This window comes from Halichoerus grypus, chromosome 10 (assembly GCF_964656455.1).
Source record: "Halichoerus grypus chromosome 10, mHalGry1.hap1.1, whole genome shotgun sequence".
NCBI lineage: Eukaryota > Metazoa > Chordata > Mammalia > Carnivora > Phocidae > Halichoerus > Halichoerus grypus.
Window position 1 is genome coordinate 76,868,568 of NC_135721.1, and position 18,233 is coordinate 76,886,800.

Genomic DNA, 18,233 nt, shown 5'->3' on the forward strand with positions numbered 1-18,233 from the left:
GTTGCAGAAAGGAGGGGTTGGGGGATGGGGTACCTGGGTGATGGATATTAAGGAGGGCACGTGTTGTGATGAGCACTGGGTGTTATACTCAACTAATGAATCGTTGAACACTATATCAAAAACTAATGATGTACTATATGCTGGCTAATTGAACATAATAATAAAAAATGTATAAAAAAGACGAATGATGTATATGTTGGCTAACTGAACATAATAAAAAAAATACATTCTTTTCCTGAAAACAAAACAAAACCTCATACTAGGATGCTACCAGCTGAAAGCACCCTGATGTGTGATGTCTGAAAATACAATTCCACAATCTAAAAGCCCCTGTCTCTAATGGTGGAATTTCAAGTAATGTGACAGGCTAGGGAGAAAAGGGGAAGTGTCTAACACTGACTAAAAGCTTAGTACATTAAATGTTCAGATATTCATTTATTTATATTATACCTTCTTTCAGAATATACTTAAATGGTTTACTATGCTAGGTCTATCTTACTTTCTTGGGCCTTCTTTTCAATTACAGATGGGCCACTGAGACTCAGAGAGGTTGACACCAGCCCACATAAGTTATGTTATTAGTGAGAAGAGGGGTCAGCCCTATCTGACATTGAAGCTTCCATCTGTTTACAGTATTATGTTGCTGGCACCTTAAAATCAAGACTTGTAGGAAACCACCTGCTTTGCCAATGTAAGGCTGCTGCCTTACTGCCTTACTTGCAATATAGGAGTCCTCAGAATTTCTTCTCTCTCAAGGTCTTAAACAGTCTTATACACACCAAAAATGTTCAAGACATTTTTGTAAACTGTTAATAAATGAGATGTTAAATAAAACAAGGAAAACAGTTTGGGGGGGTGGAAAGTTCCTATTAATGGTTTGAGTGGTATGTAGGGAACACTATACCTATTACAGTAATCAATCCAATTACAGTATTTTATTTTTTTATTTAAATTCAATTAGCCAACATATAGTACATCATTAGTTTCAGATGTAGAGTTCAGTTATTCATCAGTTGCATATAACACCTAGTGCTCATCACATCACGTGCCCTCCTTAATGCCTACCACGCAATTACCCCATCTCTCCCACTCACCTCCCCTCCAGCAACCCTCAGTTTATTTCCTATAGCTAAGAGTCTCTCATGGTTTTTTTCTCCCTCTCTGATGACTTCCCATTCAGTTTTCCCTCCCTTCCCGTATGATCCTTTGTGCTTTTTCTTATATTCCACATAGGATTGAAACCATATAATTGTCTTTCTCTGATTGACTTATTTTGCTCAGCATAATACCCTCCATTTCCATCCACATCGATGTAAATGGTAACTATTCATCCTTTCTGAATTCCATTTATTCCATGTATACCAATATTCCATATATACCACCATCTTCTTTATCCATTCATCTGTCAATGGACATCTCGGCTCCTTCCACAGTTTGGCTATTGTGGATACTGCTGCTATGAACACTGGGATGCAGGTGCCCCTTCAGATCACTACATTTGTATCTTTGGGGTAAATACCCAGTAGTGTAATTGCTGGGTCATAGGGTAGCTCTATTTTTAACCTCTTGAGAATCTCCATAATGTTTTCCAGAGTGGCTGTGTATCAGCTTGCATTCCCACCAACGGTGTAAGAGGGTTCCCCTTTCTCCACATCCTCACCAACATTTGTTGTTTGCTGTCTTGTTAATTTTAGCCATTCTGACTGGTGTGAGGTGGTATCTCATTGTGGTTTTGATTTGTATTTCCCTGACGCCAAGGGATGTGGAGCATTTTTTCATATGTCTGTTAGCCATTTGTAGGTCTTCTTTGGAGAAGTGTCTGTTCATGTCTTCTGCCCATTTCTTGACTGGATTATTTGTTTTTGGGTGTTGAGTTTGAGAAGTTCTTTATAGATCTTGGATACCAGCCCTTTATCTCTAGTGTCATTTGCAAATATCTTCTCCCATTCCGTAGGTTGCCTCTTTGTTTTGTTGACTGTTTCCTTTGCTGTGCAGAAGCTTTTTATCTTGATGAAGTCCTAAAAGTTCATTTTTCCTTTTGTATCCCTTGTCTTTAGAGACGTGTCTTGAAAGAAGTTGCTGTGGCCAATGTCAAAGAGGTTACTGCCTATGTTCTCCTCTAGGATTTTGATGGATTCCTGTCTCATATTTAGGTCTTTCATCCATTTTGAGTTTATCTTTGTGTATGGTGTAAGAAAATGGTCCAGTTTCATTCTTCTACATGTGGCTGTCCAATCTCCCCAGCACCACTTGTTGAAGAGACTGTCCTTTTTCCATTGGATATTCTTGCCTGCTTTGTCAAAGATTAGTTGACCATAGAGTTGAGGGTCCATTTCTGGGTTCTCTATTCCATTCCATTGATCTATGTGTCTGTTTTTGTGCCAGTATCATACTGTCTTGATGATTACAGCTTTGTAATATAGCTTGAGGTCCGGCATTGTGATGCAACCAGCTTTGGTTTTCTTTTTCAATGTTCCTCTGGCTATTCGGGGTCTTTTGTGGTTCCATATAAATTTTACGATTGTTCTAGCTCTGTGAAAAATGCTGGTGGTATTTTGACAGGGATTGCATTAAATGTGTAGATTGCTTTGGGTAGTATAGACATTTTAATAATATTTGTTCTTCCAATCCATGAGCATGGAATGTCTTTCCATTTCTTTGTATTGTCTTTTCTTTCATTAGTGTTTTATAGTTTTCAGAGCACAGATTTTTCACCTCTTTGGTTAGGTTTATTCCTAGGTATCTTATGGATTTTGGTGCAATTGTAAATGGGATCGATTCCTTAATTTCTCTTTCTTCTTTCTCGTTAGTGTATAGAAATGCAACTGATTTCTGTGCATTGATTTTATATCCTGCCATGTTGCTGAATTCCTGTTTGAGTTCTAGCAATTTTGGGGTGGAGTCTTGCGTTTCTATGTAAAACATAATGTCATCTACAAAGAGTGAGAGTTTGACTTCTTCTTTGCCAATCTGAATGCCTTTTATTTTTTTGTTGTCTGATTGCTGAGGCTAGCACTTCCAGTACTATGTTGAACAACAATGGTGAGAGTGGGCATACCTGCGATGTTCCTGACCTTAGGGGAAAAGCTCTCAGTTTTCCCCATTGAGAATATTTGCTGTGGGCTTTTTGTATATGGCTTTTATGATATTGAGGTATGTTCCCTCTATCCCTATACTCTGAAGAGTTTTAATCAAGAAAGCATGCTGTATTTTGTCAAATGCTTTTTCTGCGTCAACTGAGAGGACCATATGGTTCTTATCCTTTCTTTTATTAATGTAATGTATTCACATTGACTGATTTGTGAATGTTGAACCACCCTTGCTGCCCAGGAATAAATCCCACTTGGTCATGGTGAATAATCCTTTTAATGTAGTGTTGGAGCCTATTGGCTAGTATCTTGGTGAGAATTTTTGCATCCATGTTCATCAGGCATATTGGTCTGTAATTCTCCTTTTTGGTGGGGTCTTTGGTTTTGGGATCAAGGTAATGCTGACCTCATAGAAGGAGTATGGAAGTTTTCCTTCCATTTCTATTTTTTGAAACAGTTTCAGAAGAATAGGTATCAGTTCTTTAAATAGTTAGGTAGAATTCCCCTGGGAAGCTTTGCAGCCCTAGACTCTTGTTAGCTGGGAGATTTTTGATTACTGCTTCAATTTCCTTGCTGTTTAGCAGTCTGTTCAGGTTTTCTATTTCTTCCTGTTTCAGTTTTAGTAGTTTATATGTTTCCAGGAATGTGTCCATTTCTTCCAGATTGTCTAATTAGTTGGCATATAGTTGTTTATATGTTCTTAAAATTGTTTGTATTTCCTTGGTGTTGGTCATGATCTCTCCTCTTTCATTCATGATTTTATTTATTTGGGTCCTTTCTCTTTTGTTTTTGCTAAGTCTGGTAGGGGTTTATCGATCTTATTAATTCTTTCAAAGAACTAGCTTCTAGTTTCATTGATCTGTTCTACTGTTCTTTTGGTTTCTATTTCACTGATTTCTGCTCTAATCTTTATTGTTACCCTTCTCCGGCTTGGTTTAGGCTTTATTTGCTGTACTTTCGCTAGCTCTGTCAGGTGTAAGGTTAACTTGTGTACTTGAGACTTTTCTAATTTCTTGAGAAAAGCTTGTATTGCTATGTACTTCCTCTTAGGACCACCTTTGCTGTATCCCAAAGGTTTTGAACAGTTGTATTTTCATTTTCATTTGTTTCCATGAATTTTTAAAATTCTACTTTAATTTCCTGGTTGACCCATTCATTCTTTAGTAGGATGCTCTTTAACCTCCAAGTGTTTGAGTTCCTTCCAAATTTCCTCTTGTGATTGAGTTCCAGTTTCAAAGCATTGTGGTCTGAAAATATGCAGGGAATAATCCCAATCTTTTGGTATCAGTTGAGACCTGATTTGTGATCCAGGATGTGATCTATTCTGGAGAATGTTTCATGTGCACTCGAGGAGAATGTGTATTCTGCTGCTTTAGGATGAAATGCTCCGGATATATCTGTGAAGTCCATCTGATCCAGCGTGTCATTCAAAGCCCTTGTTTCCTTGTTGATCTTCTGCTTAGGTGATCTGCCCATTGCTGTGAGTGGGGTGCACTATTATTGTATTATTATCAATGTGTTTATTTAATTTGGTTATTAATTGGTTTATGTGACTGGCTGCTCCCAAATTAGGAGCATAAATATTTATAATTGTTAGATCTTCTTGTTGGATAGACCCTTTAAGTAAGATGAAGTATTCCTCTTCATCCCTTACTACAGTCTTTGATTTTAAATCTAATTTGTCTGATATGCTCAGCTCTCTTTTGATGTCCATTGGCATGATAAACGGTTCTCCACCCCTTCACTTTCAATCTGGAGATGTCTTTAGGTCTAAAATGAGTCTCTCGTAGACAGCATATGGATGGGTCTTGCTTTTTTATCCAATCCGATACCCTGTGTCTTTTGATTCAAGCATTTAGCCCATTTATATTCAGAGTAACTGTTGAAAGATATGAATTTAGTGCCATTGTATTACCTGTAAATCCCATTTCTGTAGATTGTCTGTTTCTTTCTGGTCTATGTTACTTTTGGGCTCTCTCTTCACTTACAGGATCCCCTTTAATATTTCTTGCAGGACTGGTTTAGTGATCACAAATTCTTTTAGTTTCTGTTTATCCTGGAAGCTCTTTATCTCTCCTTCCATTCTGAATGACAGCCTTGCTGGATAAAGTATTCTTGACTGCATGTTTTTCTCATTACCCTGAATATATTATGCCAGCCCCTTCTGGCCTGCCAGGTCTCTGTGGCTAGGTCTGCTGCCAGTCTACTGTTTCTACCATTGTACGTTAAGGAGCTCTTGCCTCAAGCTACTTTCAGGATTTTCTCTTTATTTCTTAAATTTGCAAGCTTCACTATTATATGTTGGGGTGTTGATCTATTTTTATTGATTTTGGAGGGCATTCTCTCTACCTCTTGGACTTGAATGCCTATTTCCTTCCCCAGATTAGGGAAGTTCTCAGCTATGATTTGATAAATATACCTTCTGTCCATCTCTTTCTCTCTCTTTCTTCTTCCTCTGGGACCCCAATAATTCTAATATTGTTTCGCTTTATGGTATTGCTGATTTTTCAAAGCCTCCCCTCATGGTCCATTAGCTGTTTTTCTCTCTTTTCCTCAGCTTCCTTCCTTTCCATTATCTTGTCTTCTATGTCACTGACTCTCTTTTCTGCCTCATTTACCTTAGCTGTTAGAGCAACCAATTCAGATTGCACCTCAGTTAAAGTATTTTTCACTTCGGCCTGATTAGATTTTATTTCTGCACAAAGAGATTCTCTAGTGTCTTTTATGCTTTTTTCAAACCCAGCTAGTAACTTTATAATCGTTATCCTGAATTCCAGCTCTGACATTTTACTTATATCCGTATCGATTAGATATGTGGCAGAGAGTATTACCTCTGGTTCTTTCCTTTGTTTTGAATTCCTCCTAGTCATTTTGCCCAGAGAAGAATGGATGAAGAGAACAAAATAAAAAATATCAACCACGACCCAAGCAAAATACACACTAGTCATAACCAAAGAGGTCAGAATCCAAAAAAGAAAAAAAAAAAAAGGGCGGGAGGGAGAGAATATAAAATCCCAGGTGGATAAAACAGGGTGATCCACTTTGTCCTGGGTGTATTTTGGCCTGTTTGTTAGAAGACACTAAATCCCAAAATTGTAAAGAAAGCAAATTTATATATATATACAAAAATAAAATTGAATACAATGAAAGGAAGCCAAAAATGAAGAATATATCTATAAAATATAAATGTAAAAATGAAAGTTAAAGAAGACTTAGAAACAAAGAGTTGATAAAATAAGAGACTAGTTGAAAAGGAAAAAAAGAAAAAAGGAAAAAAAATTTAAATTGAAAGATAAAAGAATCATGAGAAAAAAACCCTCAAATTCTATACATTTTCCCCTAGCATTGGAGTTCTGCAGTCCTGCGTGCTTGGTAAACTTGATATTCCCCTTATGTTATAGCTGGTCATCTGGGGGAGGGGCCTGCTGTGCTGATTTTCAGGTGTCTTTGCCTGGGCAGAGTTGCACCACCCTTTGCCAGGGGGCTGGGCTCAGTGTAAGCTGCTCTGGGTTCTTCTATGTGGCTTTTGTTCCCTGAAAGCTTTCTGTGCCACTTCAGAGGATGAAAATAAAAATGGCGGTGCCCTGATCTCCAGCCCTGGAGCTGAAAGATGGTGGCCCCTCTCTCCATTAAACCCTCAGGGAAAAGCAATCTTCACTTTTCAGTGCGCCAACCTCTGCAGACTCCTGCTGTGTGCACCCATACCAATCCTCCTGTGGAAGGGAGGGTTGCCACAGGCCTACCACTTGCAGGACCCCTGCATGAAGAGCGGTTGCCCCATCCTGCCAGTTTGTGGTTTATGGCAAACTGAGCTACAAGCCCACTCCCGGGCTCACTAACCAGAGCCAGTTTCCCCGCTCCAATGCTTGGGAACTCTGCCAGCTCAGGCACCGCCATTCTTTCTGTGACCCCAGGGATCCTGAGACAACACTATCCCATCTAGGATTCTGCTCCACTTTCCCACCTGAGCACCTTTCAGGCAGGGGCATCTCTCAGTGGGGCAGACTTCTAAAAGTTCCAATTTTGCATTCTGGGGCTATATCATTTTCTGGTAGCCAGTTTATAGAGGCTCCCTCCCCCTGACCGTTTATCGTACCATATATCTCCTCAGATTCACTTCTCCGCACCTCTTCCTTAAAAAAAGTGGTTGCTTTTCTATTTGTAGAATTCCAGAAATTCTTTTCTTACATCTCAGGTTGAATTCATAGGTGTTCAGAATGATCTGACAGTTATCTAGCTAAATTCAAGGGATCAGATGAAACGAGGTCCCCTACTCTTCAGCCATCTTGCCCCCCTCTCCCAACTACAGTATTTTAGATAATATTTTACCAAACGGGCTTACCTAACATCCTTGGTCAAGCTGTCTATTCCAGGGTTGCCACACATATACCCAGATTTATTTGGTATTATCTGATGTATGGTACAGGTGTCTGGTCAAATGGTTACTAACAGAGAAGTACAGAGCAGAGCCATCTACTCTCAGGTCCTAAGAAATAGATGGCCCCATAACAAGGTGATCAATTCTGATCTGCTACACAATCAGGTGGAGCCTCTTTTGTCAAAGGTTTGTAAACTGAAAACTACCATTTTTCAAATATAAGTGATTCTTATCCTTTACCCTTCATCCAATTAGCAGGATTATACTTATCTAGAATGGCTGAGTGGCAAACTAAAAGTGACATATTCTTGAGTTACCTTTCTGGACATTGGTGACATTCTAAATATAGAGTCAACCCATCATTGTCAACACGAAAATATGCTATGTATTAAGGAAAGACTTGATTCAGCTGTCCCTATGATCAATAACTTTAGCAAGATCTCTTAGGTATTATGAGCAAAAAGGAAAAAATTATATACATACTTCAGATTTTAATATATTCTTCAGCTTGTTAACCTCCAAATTAGTATCTTGGACCTTCTGCTTTATGTCATTAAGTTCATTGTGCGTATCATTCAATTTTTTAGACAGGGCCTATAAGAAAAAGATAGCTAAACTTGACTACAAAAAAGTAAAAAATTGCTCTATGTCAAAAACCACCATAAATTTTAAATGTTTGTAATAATGATAAATAAAAGTTAATATACCTAATATACAAAACTCATAAAAACCCCAAAACCCAAAATCTTCATGCCTTTTAATATCACACTCTTTGCCTTAAGACCTTGCAAGTCCTTCCAGTGAGTCGAAGTCCATTAACCACACCTCTATCTAAATTTGCCTTCACAATTTGTTTGGCTAATGGAACAATAAACAATATAATACAAATATAGGCTTGAAAATTATTTATTTATTGGGACTTTCTGTTTGCTGCTTTTGGAAATACTGCAACTATCACCATGTGAATAAATCTGGGTGAGGCTGTGGGATATGGGAGACATGAGGCCCAACATCCCACTAGGGAAAAAACAAAACAAAAAACACAAAAATCGAAATAGTAAATGAGCGAAGAACCCAAGCAGACAATTCACAAAAAGGAAGCACAGTAGATAATACTTGAAAAAAGTTAAAATTTACTAGTAATCAAAAAAAAGTTTTTAATTTTTTAAAATGTTAAATTTTTACATATTAATTTTAAATTTAAATAATTTTTAAAATTAAATACTATTTTGCCTAACAAATTAGCGAAGAATTAAAGTTATTCTGTTACAGCAAGAAATAAGCATTTCCATGTAACTTGGAGTAAACATAAATTTGCAAAAAGCAAATCTATGATCTGCTATCTATCTATAATCTATTTCAAGAAACATTTTTAAATGCTCATAAAAACAGGAAAGATATTACGTTGCTTGTTGAAGGTGGGACATAGATACATAAGTACTCACTACCTTTGAAAATGTCCACTTAGAAAGGTTTTTTTTTAATTTATAAAACAAACCTCACAAGCTTTGATTTGATTTGAAACTAAATCTAGTAAAATTTAACATAAAGAATGTTCACTAAGGCATTATTTGTTATGGTGACAATATTTATTCACATTAAGTGAACGATGCAGTAAATAATAGTATCTACATAGTGGTATAACCACATACAACATTATGTATCTATGAGAAATATTTAGAATAATTTTTAGTAACAGAGGAAAATGTTCATAGATATTTTGTGAAAAAGTAAGGATAAAACACTAAAAGTACTTCATCCCAATTTGTTAAAAATTGTGGTATTGAGGATGATATTTTTTAAAGGCTTCTGCTTTCCAAATTTTCTACGATATGGGTTCTAAACTTGTGGTCCACAGAGGGATCCATCTTCTTGGGCCTATAACTCAAAGGAAAAAACTACTATTGAACAAATGTAAACTGTTATAACAACAATTTTTTCTGATTATAAAAAATGTTTATGAAGTTTTAAAGCAGGGGAGTGCTTATGATGTCACAGTAAGCTAATAATAGCTATAAGATATTTATCCAGTGATTATGCTGGACACTCTGATGAGTGCTTTCTAGGCATATTCTCATTTGCTCTCCATTTTTACATATATAAACTGAGATTCAGGGAAGTTAAATGGTATGATCACACAGACAGGCAGGAGATTCAAACTCATGAGTCATAAATACTCCACTCTACTGACTTATCATGTAGAAAAAAGGATGATTTAAAATGGCATGTTTTTTATCCCAGTTACATTAAAAAGTTCATGTAAATAAAAGTACAAAAAGTAGGGGCGCTTGGGTGGCTCAGTCGGTTAAGCGTCTGCCTTTGGCTCAGGTCATGATCCCAGGGTGCTGGGATTGAGCCCCACATCAGGTTCCCTGCTCAGTGGGGAGTCTGCTTCTCCCCTTCCCTCTGCCTGCCACTCCCTCTGCTTGTGCTCTCTCTCTCTGGCAAATAAATAAAATCTTTAAAAAAAAAAAAAAGTACAGGGGCGCCTGGGTGGCTCAGTCATTAAGCATCTGCCTTCAGTTCAGGTCATGATCCCGGGTCCTGGGATCGAGCCCTGCATTGGGCTCCCTGCTCAGCATGGAGTCCACTTCTCCCTCTCCTACCCCGCTGCTTGTGTTCCCTCTCTTGCTGTCTGTCAAAAAATAAATAAAATCTTAAAAAAAAAAAAGTACAAGAAGTATTTAAAATACATGGAAAATCAGTAAAAAAAAATATGTTAACAGTAGCTATTCTGGGTGGTAAAAAGGAAAGTGTTTAATCTAGTTTTTCATAAACATAAGTTACATTTACCTTTAGCCTATTTGCTCTAAGTACACAAAAGTAGATCCTATAAATTCATACCTTTGTTTTTATTGCTATACATTAACTTTTAAAAAAAAAAACTTTTAGAATAGTTCTAGATTTACAGAAAAGTTGTGAAAATAGTACAGAGAGTCCCCATCTACCCTACACTTGGTGTCTTCTTATATCAGTATGGTACATTTATCACCATTAATGAAATAATATTGATATATTACTAACTAAAGTCCATATTTTATGTAAAATTACTTCATTTCTGTCCGAAGATCCCATTATTCATTAACTTTAAAAAAAAAAATTATTTATTTATTTTCAGAGAGAGAGAGTGTGAGCAGGGGGAGGGGCAGAAGGAGAGGGAGAAAGAGAATCTCAAGCAGACTCCCTGCTGAGTGCGGAGCCCGATGTGTGCTCAATCTCACCTGGGCTCAATCTCACCACTGTGAGATCATGACCTGAGCCAAAATCAAGTCAGTTGGATGCTTAACTGACTGAGGCACCCAGGTGCCCCTCATTAACTTTTGACCACAGTATTTTAACATCTCCGCAATTTTTTTATAATTAACAAAACATTGCAGCTTTATATCTGTTTATGTAAATTAAAACTACAGACTTTCATGATGCAAACTAAACACACTGAGAGTGACAGCAAGTGGGAAGAATCATTTAGACTAAGTCATTTTAAGGGGGGTAAGAAAGCTTCCAAAAAGTTTTTAATGTTCAAATTAAAATGATATTGGAAATAAAAAGAGTGGATACACTGAAATATATTGGCTTAAAGAGGGAGTAATTATAAAAGAAAATTTCCCAAAGAATCAGATGCTAGAGAGGACCAAAATATGTGGCATAGTCCATACACTCATACTTAAACAGAATAATAGTCCATCAAATAAATTTACCCCTCTCTCAAAAGTTTCTGAAGGCTTTTATCTTCCTTTGTTGATTTGTTCAAATATTTATTCTCAAGTAAGAAAGTACTTCCTAAGGTTTAATATAAATCTATTATATCACCACTCCCTCTCTCCTTTAATATTTCATGTCTGAGAATCTCATTTAGAAATTATGTGACATATTCTGTGTAATAAAGGTTAAAAAAAATGGCTGATTCCAAAGCCTGAGCTCTTCTACAAAATGAAATGAGGACTGTGTCTCAGAATAAAACAAAAAATTTTCTTGGAGGAAAAAAAGATTCTAGGTAAAAGTATACCTGGTTTTCTTGTTTAGCTTTAGAAAACTGTTCTTGGAGATTGTCATTCTCATGAGCCAAGATATCTCTTTCCCTGGCAATCTGAGCCAGCTCATCATTTGTTTCTTCCAATTGCCGACGCATTCTGGAAATGTCTTGTTCACACATAATTAGGGCTTCGGTAGACTGTCTATTCCACAAATCAGATAGTACATAAGAAGAGACATTTTACCAAAAACAGAGTAACACATTCTCATAAGACAGAAGATGGACAGTTTAGCATGAGAACATTTGACATTTTAAACACATTTAAAATTTAAATATAGTTCACTGGAGTTTCTCTATGTTGCCCACATTTCACTATAAAAAGGGATGCTAAATATACATAATAGTCAATGATTTGCTAAGTATTTCAAAACTTCTGATGTTCAAGTATAAGAAAGCCTTCATCTTACCTCTAGCTGCTATAGCTTAGTCTTCTTTGCAGGTTCCTCGTTCTCTGTCCTCTGTCCTCTTAAAAATTAATGGTTCTCAGGGCTTAACTCTCAGCCTCTCTTGATTCTTCTCACTCTACCCCTTCTCTCAGAAAATCCTATTCATAGCATGGCTCCCAGCCCCATCTTCAGAAGAGTCTGAAATCTTATCTACCTCAGCCTCTTCCTTAATACTCCAAACTCATATTTAACTGATTACTAGACATATCTACAAGAAAGTCTCAAAGGCTCTTCAAATTCAGAGGAAAATCAGGTGTTTCCACATACTTTTATAATGTCCAGTATTCATCCCCAGCCAAAAACCTAGCATTCTCCTAGATTCTTCCCCTCACAAGCACCTCACTCCTCTGTCTCTCAACTCATCTGCCTTAATCTATCATCATCTCTTTGGCCTGGGTAATCTTTCTAACACAAAAATCTCCACAATTTTTTAAAAATGATTTCTTATTGTCCAAAAGATAAAATCAAGACTCATTTGTCTACACCACAGGCCTCTGCCTAGTTAGCCCTTCCTTCCACCACTTCTCTTACACTTTGGGTTCCAACACACTCACCTACTTGCCACTCAAGAGGCTCTTGAACATGATCTGTGGTTTACTATTCTTTTTACCTTTACTTGGCTAACACCATATTTTCTTTTACTTCCCTAGACAGACTTATGCCTCCTTTCAATATTAGAAAGTTATCACCTCATATGTAACACTAAGCCCCTTGTCTCCTACTATCTTTATACCTAACATAGTACTTTGCCCCCAATAAGTGCTCAAATTTTTGTTGAGTGATTGGTTTACCTTGATGCCTGTTCCATCTCAGCAATGATATTCTTCATGCCTGAAATGGTCTTTTCCTTGAAAAATAATGTATTAAATAAAAAATTATTTTAAACAATTTCTCTTAAAACTAAATGAACAAAAAGAAATCCTTCCTTTTTGATTCCCATTTGGTTTTAAACATTTACATTCTCTTCTTCTTTTCTATACTTTAAAAACTAAAGCATATATGTCAGTGTATTTGTACTGGATAAAAACAAGATTATGCTTATTAAAGACTACACTTATGTGCATTGATATGAGATCAATATAGTAAATACTTTGTTAACATGTTTTGTGTAGTCGCCCAGCAACACAAAGACCCCATAAGCACCCTGTTTTTGTTGGCAAACCAGTGGTTTGGCATTGAAGTGTAGTATTCTGGGAACAGAATTGATTCACCTCCTCACTTCTCCATGTTGTAAAACCCAGGAAAGTGAATCATGTAACACTAATTTAAGTTCTGAGCAATAATAACTTTGATCAAGTAAATTATTTATATTAGTCATCAACATCATCTTCAAAAAGCTATTCCAACTGAATTACTTATAAAAGTATACTATTAATTTTAGGTCTGAGCTAATAAAGAGATAAGCATTAGGCCTAGAGCAAAGATATAAAAAAACTACTGACATTCTCCCTTTTCAAAGCTGTGGTAAGGGAGAATTAATGAAATCAGTTAAGGCTCAAGGTGTGACTATCTTAATGCTATCAATACCATCCCTATACCTCCTCCTTTTAAAACTCTCATTGATCCTGAACTAGTTACAGGTAACTATACACAGATACTTTGGGCTACATTAGACCTAAAAAAAAAAGTAGGAAAATTATTCTTTCACTAAAGAACTACATTTCATTTGCCCTTTGAACTTTCACTTGCCCTTTGAATTTTCAAATCCCTACTTGGGGGAGAAACAAAACCCCTACTTCCCAACCAGTTCTGTTCCTGTTCTTTAGAGACAGTTAGGTGTGTGTGTGTGTGTGTGTGTGTGTGTGTGTGTGTGTGTGTGTGATCTTCCTTTATTCATGTGCTTCTCTTGAGCTATTTTTAGCTCCAGTTTCCCATTCTGCTTTCTGGTAAAATGGTGCAGAGTCCACATCTGGCAGTAATGGATATCAGGGTATAGTTAAAATACATATTAGCAAAGCAGTTAAACCCCTTTAAGAAGCACAAGCCAATAAAGAGAAAATACTGCTTAAAATGGAATATTTACACAAGGTTTTGAAATATAACTTAATACATTTCTACATAAATTCTAAAAAACTAACTGAACTCCTAGTGTTTCTGAAAGCCATTACTTGGTTAAACTTTAAATATGGTTTGTAAGTCTATATAGGACTTCCTTTATCAGAAGAAATTTATATTGAAAATAAGATTCTCTGAGAACATTGTAAAGCATCCGGACAATAAAATTACTGGGTAAAATCTAATAATATATCCTCTTACCCTATTTTTCTGTTAATATGACCCTAATACCATCATTTCCCAAACTGTTGAAATCTATGCCATCATTATCAATTTAATATTCCTTGTACAACCTCAATATGCTTATCCAGAGACACAGACTCAAGTTAATTATTAAAAAATTCAATGTGAAAAGGCTGGTCGTAAATCTACTTAGAAAAAAGAAACAAACTAAAATGTTATACAAATAGTTCTGTCTCTTATTATTCAAAAGTATGTGAACTTGCTATCAAGTTTTCTAACTTTAATTGGTAGCAACTAGTAAAACATGTTTTAAAACTATGATTACCAGAAAAAATTTCCCCTTATGCACTATAATGTAGGCTTTTTTCATACTAATCTGTTTATGTAATCACCAGATTAGACTGTAAAATTACTGCTTTTTACTGAAGGGTATTTATAAATTCAACTCTGAAATATCATTGTAGAGAATATCTCCTCTTTTGAATGTCTAACACTGTTTTAAAAAGTTATTTTCCCTTCAGAGGATGGATGTGTTTACATTCATGATCTTTTTTTTTTTTTTTACATTCATGATCTTATATGAAGTTCTTGATTTTGAAATGGACTTGCAACTCAATATTCCTTGTGAAGAAAAAAATAATGTTGGCAAGTTAGCAGAATTGAAGAAACATGAAATATTAGAAACAGCAGAGGAAAATGATTCAGAAACTTCTAAATAATTTGTTTCTAAGAGTTAGTGTTTTTAAAGAAAATTGTATCAAACTTTCAAAAAGTGTTCTGAATAAAACCAGAAGTAAAACTCCACTCTCCCCAAAACCCAGAAAATACCAAAAATATTAAGGCATAATTATAAAGTAATGAGTCAGCCTTTTCAACAAATAAACCAAAATTTACTATCTCATGAACTTGGATAGCAACATTTCAGTTGTGCTCATGATTCCCAAATCTATTAACTTCACTTCAACTTTCTCTCCAAACTTAGAAATCCAAGAGCCTATGAATATTTCAACTATGTGTTCCAAAGACATGTCAATAATCATCCTAAGTCTGTTTTATTTGTTTCCTAGTTCATGCATAGGAACTATTCATGTAGTTCCTAAGTCAGAAAGCACATCTTGTCAATCTTCCCTAAAAGATATATTTCTCTTACAGATACTGCCATTATCCTATTAAAATTCTTATCATTTTACTTGTAGCTGGTATCCTTGTCACTGTTCTCATTTCCCTATAGTCCATCCTTTACACAGACTAACAAGTGCCAGAATATTTGTTTCAACATAAAGATCTAATTGTGACACATCATTTACATTATTTCAATGATCCTCTATATTCATGATGATAGAGTCTAAATATTACATGTATTTCTATGATTTGTTGCTTAACCATCCCATCTCATCTTTTGCCCCCAGCCCTGCTCCCATACTGACCTCTCTTCAAATTCTCTTATAAAAGCCACTGGGCTTTCATAGAAGCTGCTTTACCTGTCTGGATCACCCTTTCTCTGACTCTCCCCTTTGTCCTAATCTTGTCCTCGCTATTCCTAGTCATCACAGGGCAGTCCAGGCACCATCACTTCCTGGAAGGCTCTTTAGATCTTTCTCCTCCCCTAATCCAACCCCAGGGCTGAATTAGGTATATTTCTGCCTAACTCCATTTGCACATTGTGTACATATTGCTATGGCACTTAGCACATTGCATCATGATCGCATCTTAATTTATTTTTCTCCCAATTATACTGTAGCCTTATGGAAGGCATACCCACTCATCCTCAGTTTCTAACATTATACCTGGTACATGTCAATAAATGTTTGTTGAATGCATGGATGGATGGATGGATAAATGAATGAATTAGAGAGGGAAAAGACCTTATTCCAATGATGCTGACTTTGCTTAAATCATTTGTGGAAAACAGTTTAGGAATTGTCTTCAGAATTGGTTTATGAAATAGAAAGGGGTATCAGTATTTCCCTGCCTTTTTGGCAACACCTGTGTTAGCATTGTTTGAACAACAAAAAATGTGGGATGGAGATTATCATCCGTCTTTATTCACCAGCTACATATGATCTATTCTCAAAGGCTGAGGATGATGCAAAAATATGCTCCTAGTTTTGAGCACAATTACAAAAGGCAGTGTTAATGGACATATTGCTTCCTAGGGTGGCTGCCTGAAAATATAAGCTCTGGTGTTCTTTTAAAAAGAAATCAGTCTCACTGCTTTATTACCATGCTTCACATTTGGATATTTGAATTAGTTATTGTCGTGAATGTTAATCACAAATTTATGAGAGAAAATCAATTTAAAAATATTAGCTAGTAGACTTGAACACATAGTTCCCAAGACTATCTTGAAATACTTCCAAATCAGATTCTACAGTTTTAACTCTCTAGAAAAAAAATTTTGAGAAAATCCTATTATTTTATTCAGATTCAAGTTCAAACATTTCTTTTAAACCACAGTTCTAAGAACATACTTTCATTGCCAAACTCTCTCCAAGGGATGCAATATTCTCAGATTTTTTATCCAAACATGCTTGCAGGCATTCCTTTTCTTTAGCCAGATCGTTGAGGGTTGCACCAAGAATGCTGATTTCTTCTCTCTGGGCAATACTTTGCCTGGTAAAATTATCTAAATATGTAATCATAAAGGCATTGTTTTAAGCAAGATATTTTTTTTCCAATTCAAGCAGATTGAAATACTTTTCAAAGTAAACTCTCCTATATTGTGTTCAATGACTAAAAATAAGTACTGTATCCCAAATAAAAAATGGCTTTTGTTGTTAGTGATTAAAAACTGAGATGAATCATGAAATTCTGACTCATAAATGTAAAAGCACAATTAACACATTTAAATTAGAACAGCAAAGGAAAGCTCTATATCACAAGTTCGCAAAGGAGATTTACATGTGTGGTGGGGGAGGAGAGGGTGAGTGGTCAAAATAAGTGGAATATTAAAACAAACTGTGACCTCTCTCCCTCTAATTTCCCCACCCTCTAGCCTAGAATCACCATTGCATATAAGTTGGTAACTAAAAGATCTTAATATAATATTTAATTAGGTCATCTTCAGAGTCAAATGTCTCCTGATATTCTGATTTTTCTAAAGTAGGGTTATAAAATTCCTAGCGGGAAAGAAAATCCCACAAAGTCTGATTTGATTTGTGGTAACACTGACAAGCCAATGTCAGTGTTGAAGGCCTGAATGACTGGTATAGAACAGTGGTTTTCAAATTCTGGTTTTTCATCCAGCACCATCAGCATCATCTGGGAACTTGTCAGAAATATAAAATCTGAGGTCCCACACCAGAAATTCTGAATCAGAAATTCTGAGTGGGCAGAGCAATTTATGTTTTCACAAGCACCCCACCCATGTGATTCTAATGCATGACAAAGTTTGAGAACCACTTGAGGAATTAGTAAAGATACAAAAAGCCTTGGCCATATCTTACTTCAAGGAGCCTAGCTCCAGTGATGTTTAGTAGCTCTCCAAGTGATTCTGACACACACCAAAGTTTGAGAAACTTTGATAGAGCTCTACGAGGGAAGCTCTGTTACACCAGACCTCTAGGTAAATCCTTGCCAACAGTCATCCAGAGCAGTGTTAAGAGAGGTAAAACCATATGCCAAGAGGATGATCTATACAGTACTTGAAAATACATCATGTCCCTTTTCCAGAGAGTACTGTCTTTAAGGCAAACTACATGTTTTGGTATTCTGATATTTGAGTTCATTCCCATTGGCATAAAATAAATACATTTTAAAACTCTAAAACACCTCTAGGGTCTCCTAGCTTTAAAAAAAACAACCTCAACCTTACATCCCACTCAAGCTACCATACCATTTTTCTGCTTCTGTTAATTGCTAAGCTTAAGAGACTTCTATTCTCTCCTGTCCCTACCTCCTCACCTCCTAATCATTTCTCAACCTACAACCCATCTTCCACATCCAACACTCCATTCACACTTTTTTTTGTCAATTTTACCAAAACCTCCAATGTGCCAAATCCAATCAATATTTTTCATCTTCATCTTATTTTGCTTCTCAAAGATATC

At 36.1% G+C, this 18,233-nt stretch overlaps 1 protein-coding gene across 9 annotated transcripts in view; it reads right to left on the reverse strand.

The window, feature by feature from the left end:
* The window catches only part of TSGA10 (testis specific 10), a 150,288-nt gene that overhangs the window by 76,676 nt on the left and 55,379 nt on the right, over window positions 1–18,233 (reverse strand). For all 9 annotated transcript variants that reach the window (XM_078056664.1, XM_078056661.1, XM_078056660.1 and 6 more), the window contains 4 exons: window positions 16,656–16,810; window positions 12,738–12,793; window positions 11,474–11,642; window positions 7,951–8,061 (listed from right to left, as the gene is read on the reverse strand). In XM_078056664.1, the coding sequence (XP_077912790.1) occupies window positions 7,951–8,061; window positions 11,474–11,642; window positions 12,738–12,793; window positions 16,656–16,810 (491 nt within the window). The remainder of the gene's footprint in view (window positions 1–7,950; window positions 8,062–11,473; window positions 11,643–12,737; window positions 12,794–16,655; window positions 16,811–18,233) is intronic.